Consider the following 11832-nt stretch of genomic DNA (forward strand, 5'->3'; position numbering starts at 1 on the left):
ACTGGACGCTTTAGCAGTGGAAACCTGCTTCACTATCTGGCAGCCTGTTGAATCTGGGGTTAGTGTCGGCATCACAATGTAAGTTTGAATCTAAATTTCAAATGGAGTAGACAAACCAGCTTCTCTGCCTGATCTGGACAGAATGGACGTTTTTTCCGAGACATTTGCTGTTTAAACAAACCCACAGTAGAAAGCAGTAAACTTTCTTTCACTTTTTAAGCTTTTGTTTTCTGGCATCACTCGACATTTCATACAAAGTGATGAGAAATAGTGAGAAACTGAGCAGATAATATAGTGCTATATAGTTCAGAAGTCGTCCTGCTGCTTTACCTGTTGTCATTTTCATTTTGTGTGTAAATTCCATGATGAATGGACCAACAGAAATGACCCAAAATTACTAGGAAAAAAAGTCTGGCTCCATTGACCTACATTAAAAGTAGAGTATGTTTTTTCCTTCTCCTGTAAAGTTACCATTTTAGAGATACAAGGTTTTTCCAGGCAACAATGAACAGCTTGTTTAATTCTAAGAGATAAAGAATGGTTTGAAAATGTTCACGTAAAAATGACCGAATTAGTCGATGCATAAATCCAAATAAATATTATAAGGGAAAAAAAAGAAAATGTAGGAAATGGGCTCTGCAGATACCACACGTTTGCACTACTATGTCTGTCTGTTGTTTTCTTTAGTAAAAAAGTTAGCCTGAAATTTAAAGGAGCTTGAGTCATGTTTTTTGCTGTAGGGTAGCCAGTATTTGAGTAGTTTGAGGCTGGAGATATTAGGCAATTCATTTCGTCTCCTCAGTAACACCAGACTGACCTCACACTGATCAATAGGCAGGAATTAGAGCAACGTAATTAAAGATAAAAGGAATCCCGGAAATTCTTTTTCGATTTGTGTACAGTTGCTATAGATTTGTGATTACGAACGCTTCAGCCGAACCTCATTCCGCTGTTTCGTGATGTTTCCGCTATCTTGCTGAAATGGAGCTTTTTTACATAGAATTATGCTCAGATCTGCTATTCCAGCCAGCTGCCTTTTCATTTTCTTGTGGAAACAAACACAATCTCTCTGCCAGGCTGTTGTCACGTTCCTCCCCTTCCACATACTGAAGAGTCTCTCCCTCTCGCAGTGAAATTTGTCATGTTAAATTAATGAGGTATCAAAGAAGCAGCAGGATTTCATTCAGCATGGCTAGCACAGATCAGCACGGCGGAGAGGAGGGACAGCGAGATGGAGAAGAGCCTAAATATGCAGTGAAAATTAACAAAAACAAAACGGAGGAACAGTAACATACACCCAAAATAAAGCTAAAAGCTGAAAGTGCATATTGAGCTCATATTCATTATCAATTTCAACTCCAATATGCTGCAGAGGACAGCTAAAATAACATTAACTTCACTGAAGTCCAAATATTTATGGACCTGACTGGAAACTGAGCTGTGTGCTACCGTTTGTCATTATTTCACTAAAGAAAACAACAGACAGAAATAGTAGTGCAAACGTGTGGTATCTGCAACGCCCATTTCCTACATTTTCTTTTTTCCCTTATGATATTTATTTGGATTTATGCATCAACTCATTCGCTCATTCTTACGTGATCATTTTCAAACCATTCTTTATCCCTTAGAATTAAACAAGCTGTTCATTGTTGCCTGAACAAAACCTTGTATCTCCAAAATGGTAACTTTACAGGAGAAGGAAAAAACATACTCTACTTTTAATGTAAGTCAATGGAACCAGACATTCTTTCCTAGTGATTTTGGGTCATTTCTGTTCATCCATTCATCATGAAATTTACACACAATGTAAAGAGCAACAGGTATTTTCAAATTATGTCAAAAACTGAAAAACGACAAAAATGGAGATTAAAGGTTTTGTTCCGACAGCAGCCTGGTTGTTGTTACTGTACGTTTAAGACTAATACATGTAAATGAGCTCTGTTCTGATTTGCTGCCCTGTATTGCGCCTGGTTCAGAAAGCAATCCAGACTTAAACACTAATAGCTCCAGTGTGAGCGGGCGGGGCTAAACTGCTGTAGGCCGAATAGGTGGATTACATACATACATACATACATCATCTAAACCGCTTATCCTTCTGGGTCGCGGTGGGGTGCTGGAGCCTATCCCAGCTGTCATTGGGCGGAAGGCAGGATACACCCTGGACAGGTCGCCAGTCCATCGCAGGGCAGACAGACTGACATACACATTCACACTCACACCTAGGGGCAATTAACCATGTCCAATTGGCCTGACTGCATGTTTTTGGACCATGGGAGGAAACCGGACGGCTCGGTGGCACAGTGGGTAGCGCTGTTGCCTCACAGCGAGAATGGCCTGGGTTCGATTCCCGGCCGGGCGCCCAGGGTCATTTCTGTGTGGAGTTTGCATGTTCTCCCCGTGTCTGCGTGGGTTTCCTCCAGGTGGATATATGTGAATGATTTTTTTGATGTCAAAAAGTTTTATGACAACATCACAAATCAAAAAAAAAAAACAGTTTAAGTTTCCAACTACAGACTGTATGGGCTAAATGGTACATATTTAAACTTTTAACGGTGTTTACATACTATGTAAAACTCAGTCAGTAAAAGTCCATGATATGGGCTCTTTAAAATAAAGGAAGTGTTATTTAGATTTGTTAAAGTTGTTATAAAACTGTTATAATCAACGTTATTAGCACATTTTCCATAGTGCATGTCCTGAAAGGTCACCTGAAAGTGAACCTGCTGAAGAGAAAACATGATTTGTATGCGCCAGACACACCTAGCAGCACACACAGAGCGTCTGAATAAACACCTCCTGGCCCTAAGGGGGGTCACAGAGGGACCCGCTAAGCTGCTTATAGCTTATGCACAAATACACACTCCCATGTAAATGAGGTTACTGTCTGAGAACTGGGCTCCTCCTCTAGATATGACAATAATAATAACACAAAAACATAGCAGAAGCATTATGATGTGTGTGATGTAGTGGGCAAAGCTTAGGTCAGTGTTGTTGTTGTCCTGGCATACTGTCCTACTGTAACGTATCATATAGTATCACAGGGTACTGAATAATATTGTATTGTATTGCACTGCATCAAAGCAAGCATGTTAGCTTGGGGCTAATAGATTACCTTGTGGCTATAGCATGTAAGATAGATCAGATGTGCTGCTAAGAAAGCTGTCTAAATGGGTCGCTAAACTCCACTGTGCCATTCTAAAGTCTGTAATATTCTACATTTTAATATTTATGTATGTTTTAATAATCTGAAAAATGAAACATTAACAAATGGCACATTTTCAGGAAGGCCTGTTTAACTTTCAAACTGTCTATAAATATTACTGCATGACCAGAGAGGCATAAAAAGCAGTGCAAGTGACGTAAAAGCATGTCTCTTTTGTGCCGTCTGCGCATTTCAAAATAAAAAATGACCAGAAAGCTTAGTTCAATTACATTGTCACCAAATAAGTGAACAGAGTGAACAATTTCCAAGCCATCATTCAACAAATGTCAAACCATCCATCTGACAACTGCGAAACATCGAACAGTGCTGCTAACTAGAGGTGAGAGGCCCTGGTTAGCATTAGCTTAGCTAGCACAATAACAGCTCTGGCACTGAAGGCACAGAAAGGCTAAATTAAACCTGCAATGCTAGCTTAACTGCTGTCCTGCTGAATCAAGTGTAGTTGATAAATACTGTCTGACAGAGCAAGACTGTTCTGTGGTGTTTGGGGTTTTGGCTGAGCTAACAGTAGCTGAGTTAGGAGGCCAAAGTGCCAAACACCTCAGCACAGACTTGGTTCTAGCTTCTGGTGTTTGGCTGAAACAAGTTCAAACTAATGTCTGAGAGAGTAAAAGTGGAGTGACTGGTGTTGGAGTGACAGAAAGCTGGAAGAGAACCTGTTCTGTGGTGTTTGGGACTGTAGTGTTTTGGCTAAGCTAGCGAGAGCTTAGCTAGCAGGCCAAATGTGCCACACAGCACAGCACAGGCTCGGTTCCAGCTAACTGAAGCTAAAATTAGAGGATATCTGAGAGCGCCAAAGTCGAGTGACTGGTGTTAGACTAAAAGCTGAATGTGTTCAGTGGTGAGCTTAGCTCTACACCTTCTTTGTGTCTTTAACATGCTTAGTTTTCAGGGTTTTTCCTGAGCCGGTTTATGAGGAGCCTGGCCTCTTCCTATTTCCCTCATAATATCAAAAACATGACTGCAAAACGCCAGAGGGCGCCGACGAGCGATTCCTCAATGAATGGGGGTAAATGGAGCTAAACAGCTAAAAACGAAAAGTTAAAATAGTTTCTAATCACACATCCAGAACTTTCCTTTCATCCTTTCATCCGTAGAAGGATGTATTTCACTAAAAAAAACAAAGAAAAGTTACCTGTATTTTTCCTTTTTTCTATTGTAAACAGGTTTTGGGTAGTAACATTATGGCTACTGAGTGCTGATTGGTTGGTGAGCAGAGCAGCTCACTAGCTGTTCATACTCAGACATCATGAACATATATGAGGCGCCATTTTAAACACCTATAACTCGAGTTTAAAAGCTCTTAAAAATATAACAGCAGTGTTAAAATGTTTTATGCTGCTCTGTGTTCAGAATATGATTGTATTTTTTTATCTTTAAAATGTTTAAGCATTTATAAACTACAAAATGAATGGGTTATGTCGTAACCCATTCATTTTGAACTCGCTCGGGAGCGCCCTCTAGCGTTTGAGAAATCCGGAAAAGACATTACAGAGCGATAATTCTCCTCTCTACAAGTTCTCCGCGTTTTCCTGGCTCTGATTTTTCCTCTTTTTCTATGTATCAGTGTCATGTATCGGTGAGCTCCCACCCCACCGATCAGTGACCCCTCGAAAATATAAACACATACTTTTAAAATACAGTTTTTAAATACTGCAGTATACTGTATTTTCATTATATGGCTCAAGTCTAATCGAGACACTACCATAGTGTTTCGAATCAAATTATGAATCGTGAATCGTTGCACCTCCAGTATGACAGCACTAGTTATGCCCAGTGCTACAGGATGTGCTATTCACATGTGACTTTACACAAAAAGAAAAACAAGGTGCTTCATCAAACCGCAGGTGAGGAGCAACCAAAAATCAGAAAAGGCATTTTTTAGGTAAAAAGGTACAACCCTCACTCTATCACTGCACACCCTGCACATGGGCCAAAGCATCCTATGTTCAGCTGAACGTTGTTATGTGATGGAGTGAGTGCTGCACGTTCTTCCCAGTAGGCATTTTTACTGATGATTTTATGTGAGAGTGAGTCTGACCTATATATTCACAGCTGTGCTTTGAATGGTGTGATTCACCCCCCGTACTCTTTACTCTCCGTGTTTGTGTACACTCCTTCACTTATCTCCCTGATCTGATGAACAGATGGGGGTGCTCACCTTCTCATGCAAACAAAGGATTTTTGGAACATGTTCAGTGTTTCCCCTAGATTTGCTTTAAGGCCGGGTGGTAGATCCTTCGAAACTACCAGAGGTGATGTGCGTATGTGGTGCCATTAAGCTCAAACAGGGCTGGAGTAGTGTTATGATGTAAAATTATTGCAGTGAATTTAATATAAATGTGAGTATTGTACATGTAAGTTTTACATTCGCTGTGCATTTGTAGAATTGTGATTGATTAGGAACTTCATTTAGCCAGTTTATTTATATCATAAGAATAGAAGTGAGTGTTTTATAGCTGGCTCAAAGAATAATTTGCATACATTTCTATAGGGATGTATAAAAGACCGTAAATCATTTTTAAAGCAGCACTAATTACTGGGAATAAATATGAAGTTGATCTGTAATCACTTGGCAAGAAAAAGGTGTAGCGAATAGGATGATTTGAAAAAAGTAATTTTCATAATTTCAAATTTCATAATTAGATACTTGCAGAAGTCAGAGGATGTGTTTACTTAATTCCCAGCAAAAACAGATGTGAAGTTATGCAGCTTGCTGTACAATACTAGCTTGCTGTGCAATACGATGTGGTGCAATATGTTATGATACAATATGACACGTTACAGCTCAACACAGTACAATATGATATGACACAATATGATATGTTGCAATGATCCGATACGTTACGACACAATACGATTCATTACGATGATACAATTTGTTACATTACAGCACAATATGATACAAAAGAAAACATTACGACCCAATACGATGGGTTACGACACAAAACGATACAATATAATAAGATATTTTATGACACAATACAATAAAATACAATACAATACAACACAATGCGATGCAGTGTATTGTTACACCTGTAATGACTTAATTACTGCTAAATTGAGATTAATTAGACCTCACATAAGGTAAGAAATAGCATTCCAGCATATGTTACATATTAATCAAGATTAAAATTCGTTTAGGTTATCATATGCTTAGAAGTATTGGGGCTCATTTTCTCCTGAGCTCTGCTATTGTGCATTTAGTTCCATTTAATTGTATTCCTGGGAAAATAACTAAAATTAAAAAAATCTCTATAAAGAAAGATTTGTTAATATTGGTATTTTGTTGTTTTTGTTATTAATCTGAAGGAAAAGAGGTCTGAATTGAGGCTGTGAACAGGCTGGATATTTCCTTAGCTGTTTATAGTTGAAACCTGAAGTGGCACTGGATAGTAGAGCAGCCCCTATTTTGCATATTGGGGCTTGTTTCTCTTGACAACACTCATTGTTGATATTAAAATAGAAACATCTGAAAGTAAAATGGTCATGTAAGTTGATTTTCTTAGACAAATAAATTAATTTATTAGAGTTTGTTTCCTCCAGTAGTAATGCTGAACCACTGCACATTTGGCTACTGGACGTGCAATATTCCACTTCCATATGAAACCTCCTCAACTGTCCAGCAGAAGTTATGAGTTTGGACATCTGGAACGCCCTTTAAAGGCTCCCCAGGCTGGTAATAAAAGCAGGCTTAGTCTGAGTCCATGCTTAAGACTTTTACTGTCATTGTCTCCAGATTATGGCCTCATCCAATAGGAACAATAGCTGGTTCAGGTCAGGGGTCACGGTGGAGTTCAGCTGTACTGGTGAACGTGGCCTCTTTTGGGGCTGCTCCAAATCTGAGACAGTGAAGATCAGCTACCGTTTACGCGGAGCATGTTAAAGGAGTAGTCCAGCGTATTTCAACCTAATCACGGTTGGCTCGTTTCTATGATACGGTTGATTATCAAACACAATGATTAACGTGTTTCCGTGTACAAAGACAAAAAAGAAGAAAATGATGACTCAAAACATTTCTATAATAGAAGTAAATGGGCAGCTTCAGCGCCTGTACACTCGCTTCTATTATAATGACTTCTGAGTTAAAGGGGAATTCTACCAAATTAAAAAATTCTGCATAATTCAGTGTTTGGGATGTAAACAAAGTCATTTGCAAGAGTTTGGTGTGAAATGGTTCATTGTAGAGACTCTTCTTTACTCTTTTCTTTACAGTGGTGATGATAGGAACCTGGTGTCGCAATGTCAACAACACAAATATAGACATTTTATTTATTATCCAAAACCACCAGTGAACCTACACGAGTCTTCTGACGTTTTATATGTAATGTTGATGATGGTAACATAGTGGAAAATCAGAAAAACATAAGTTCACCACCAATCACCACCAATGTGAACAATTCTGCCTCTAAGCTTCTCTAAAACAGAGCATTTCACACCAAACCACTCTGAATGACTTCACAACTTAACAATTGAATTATGCAGAATTGTAATTCCCCTTTAATGGGGTTTCTATTCATTTCTATTAATCAACTAAATCCTACAGATGTGTCAGGTTGAAATTGCTCTAGTATTACTTTAAAGTCGCCTCTGAGCAGCTGATCAGGTTACAAAGGACAATACCACCTACTTCTGTTAGGAGCTCCACCAATGGGGTTGAGGACGTTGTGCCTTTAGTATCACAGTGACAACAGCTTTACAAACATTTGCAATAATCAAACATTATTTTATCTTCTTTTCTCTTATAAGCCTCCATTTCCTTCCTTAGTGATCTCTGGTTTCACTGTATCAACCTTTTTGTGTTTTTTAAGCTACTTTGTCTGCACTGAGTATTAAAATGTAACCGAATTGCATGAATTAAGTGTGTTGTTATTATTATTATTATTATTATTATTATTATTATTATTATTATTATGGCTGTTATTGTTATTATTATTGTTGTTATTACACAATGATAATCAGTTAACAATGTCCTACGCTAGAACCCAGAAACCTGTGGATGAACTCGAAGGAATACTCCAGCATTTCACAACCTAACCTTTATTTCTAGCTGCTTCAGCATCTGCCCATTGACTTCTATAGTAACTGTGCTTTGAGTCATTGTGTTTTCTGTCTTTTCACTAAGCGCAGAGGAACATGGTTAAGGCAATCAACCCTACGCTACAGACGGGGCAGATAGAGATTAGATCGACAAACACCTTTAAAGGAGAATCCCACCAATATTTCCAAATTTCTAAATGATGTAAAGTCATTCAGAGGGGCCTGAAGAACTGTTTATATTCTGGAGCCATAATTGTTCACAGAGGTGATGATAGAAACCAACATTTGAAGATGCTGAGACATTGTTTACAATACTTATGTGAGACAGTTTTTGGCCTAAAATGTCTTTTTAAAACATGTTCATGGTGGAGGGGTCATCATCATCATCATCATCATCAGTACATGTAAAAGCTCAGAAGACACATGTAGGCTCACTGGTGGTTTTGGATAGTAAAGAAAATGGCTATGTTTGTGTTGTAGTCATGGCGACTCCTGGTTCCTGTCACCACCACTGTAAAGACATCTGAACCATTTCACACCAAACCACTCTGAAGGATTGAAAGCACTCCTCAACGATTGAATTCTAGAGCAATTTTGGAAACTCGGTGGAATTCCCCTTTAAGTGGTGCAGCCTGCAGGTCATGAATTAGAAATAAATACAACCCGGCGATGGGACAGTGACAGGTTCATTAGCAGCACGGGCACGCTTTAGGCCAAAGTGAATAAAGACCTCCAGCAGGAGCCCAAACCTGAGAAACGTAATTGCTTCGTGATATAATCTACAGGTTATTTAGCCTATAAGGAATTTCAATTGGTGGGGAATTTCCTCAGGGTAGGCCAAACAAGGTGAATCCATTTACTACAGATGTCAAACCTACATCTAAGGAGAAACAGGCCTGATGGAAGCTAATATGAAGTGGCTGTTTTACTGGGTCATGAAAAGGCTACCAGAACAACAATGTAGTATCCATTAGTAACACATACAGTATACAGGCTGTAGGCCTGTGGGGGAATCTAGATGGATGATGATGATGATGATGATGATGGGGTGCAATGTCAATGAAAGGCTCTGCTCGTGCTGGTGGCATAATAAAAGCCACCTCATATTATGACTGTCAGGTCTAGCACAGGCCTGCCATTGTCCTAGCTGTGCAAAACGAGATGATGCATCCATCACAATACAAACGAGGAGATGCTGCTGGTGTGATGATTTGCGCTGGACATGCATGCAGACTCACCTTGGCCATTCTCCATGGCATGTGGCTGAGCTCTATCAGACATCAGGCTCTGCCCTGCCTTCTGACGCCCCAACGCCCCAGGGGTGGTGGGGTCTGTGGTGGGGAGCTCGATGGTGGTCACCCGGGAGGAGAAGGTGGCTGTGGCCGGGGTCAGTGGAGGCAGGGTGGGGGTGAAGCCTGGATTTGGTCCAGTGGCCGCTGCCTCGGACAAACCCAGGCACACAAACACGAGAACCGGGACAAACATGGTTGGGACGAGATCTCAACAAAGCTCCTCAGACCGGGGCTTCTCCAATCACCATCTGCCCTCCGATGTCCATCGAGGAGGTTTTCCTCCAGAAATCCAGCCGCTTTCAGCAGTTACTCCACCATGGTCAGGAGAAAAAAAAATAGCCCCCTTTTTCTCAATGGCTGTAAATCCACCGCAAGGTGCTCGATCCACCGCGACCAGGCGTCACAACAATACGCATTAAACAGGCAGCGGATCTGGCCAATCAGAGCGCAGGGAGGGCTCAACGCTGCAGCGCGTTTTCTCATCGCTGACGCCGCTGATTGGTCGGCAGACGATGCAGAGCGTAGCGCTGTGGATTCTTCTAATACACGAATTTAAATGCCTGCTTATGTTCTTTACTGCACAATTTTGAATTAAACAATGCTTCATTATAGCAGTGCTTCGTAATATAGGTGGCATATTTGCATTCGGAGGTTTGTAGTAGCTAAAATATGTGGGTTTAGATGTGTAACATTTCAGATTAGACTGAAACTGGTTCAAGTGGAGTATTATGGAAAAAACAGCGCTAAATCTAAACTTGTAATACTCAAATTTAGCACATTTTATCCTGTACATGTTTATATAAGGTTATAGTCTGATTGAGAGAATGCATCCTCAAGTAGCATTTGGAGTTGCATGATCTTTTCCTTTGACAAGCAATTTGGGCTGATTTTTTGTTTTATTTTGTTTATTTATTTATTTATTTGCATTATTAGGGGAGGACTGTACCTTAAATATCGCTTTTCGTTTAAATGGTTCATATATACAAACCTGTATTTGGTATATATGCACAGGATATAAAATAAAATGGATTGAATTTTTTTTAAACTGTGGTTTTGTAGGTGATGATTTAAGAGTGGGCTAAAGCTGGATGTTGTAACTGTTCTAAGTGGGTGTTTTAGTGGTTGTGGTTGTCACCCCGTGGTTTGAAAAGGCTTCAATAGAGCTGTTGGGTTTTGATAGTATTCAGGAATTTAGCGCCATCTGCTGGTCGGCTAATGTACCTACTGTACAATGCGTTGCATAGGCCAACCTCTGTTAGCAAGGGTACTACTAATAAAACATAAACATTATAATCATACCACTGACTTAATTCCCAGTTTCCCAGTCCTTATCCAGGAGTTCTCTTGCATTTTAATGTCTTCGTCCTTAAAACACAGCATTTTAACTCATGACTAAGCCCTTAGGTTTAGTATGCTAGGTCTCATACCTAGCTCCACTTTAAACATTGACAAGTAAAGCTGTCAAGAAATTTAGGTAATGTATTATTTACTTTGTATATTGCAATTTTACAGTGAATTCCTGAGTAAAGAATTCAGTTCAAAGCCCATCTCTGAACATGGAGGAGCCTGTTAGCCTGCTAGCTGTCTGCTGAGCTAGATAGCGTAGCTCTAGCTCTTAAGAAATATCCTGAAAGCCCCAAAAACCAGTGTGTTTAGTATGATTTTGGACCATTTGCTTCTATGTGTGATGTATACAAGTAACCTAAAGATCAAGGATTATTCCATAAACATCATAAATGTTTTAACAATGTTGCACATTAATGCGGAAGCACTATAAAACTGCAACCCTAGTACACTAGCTGGTTTATGGTGATCTGTTGCTGGTTTAGCTGGTCACCCAGCATGGTCACATTGGTTGCCCAGCATACCAGCATCCAATCCACAACACATCATCATATCATATCATATCATATCATAAAAAAGTAGAAACATATATCTTCAAAATAGTACCTTTACAGGATGAGGCAAAAGCATTTTCAACTCTTAGTGTACATTGATGTATTTTTTTTTATTCCAGTTCATTTTGGAGCATTTCTTTTGGCCCATTTATGATAAAATTTTCACTCAATTGATTTTTTTTATTATTTTTAATATGAAATGAGTGATGGTGATAGGAACCAGAGGTCTCCATATCCACAGTGCAAATAAAGCAACTATATTTTAGCCATTTTATTCACTATCCAAAGCCACCAGTTAACCTACACATGTCTTCTGAGTTTTTATATGTAAAGTTGATGATGGTAAAATAGTCATAAATCTGATAAATAAGTTTTCTAT

General features: G+C 39.4%; 1 protein-coding gene across 1 annotated transcript in view; it reads right to left on the reverse strand.

Moving 5' to 3' along the window:
- Positions 1–10599, reverse strand: part of si:ch211-158d24.2 (multiple epidermal growth factor-like domains protein 9) — a 58808-nt gene extending 48209 nt beyond the window's left edge. The window contains exon 1 of the mRNA XM_036578242.1: positions 9502–10599. Within this exon, the coding sequence (XP_036434135.1) occupies positions 9502–9748 (247 nt within the window). The 5' untranslated portion in view covers positions 9749–10599. The remainder of the gene's footprint in view (positions 1–9501) is intronic.
- Between the last annotated feature and the right edge of the window lie 1233 nt (positions 10600–11832).

This window comes from Colossoma macropomum, unplaced genomic scaffold (assembly GCF_904425465.1).
Source record: "Colossoma macropomum unplaced genomic scaffold, Colossoma_macropomum, whole genome shotgun sequence".
NCBI classification, from domain to species: domain Eukaryota; kingdom Metazoa; phylum Chordata; class Actinopteri; order Characiformes; family Serrasalmidae; genus Colossoma; species Colossoma macropomum.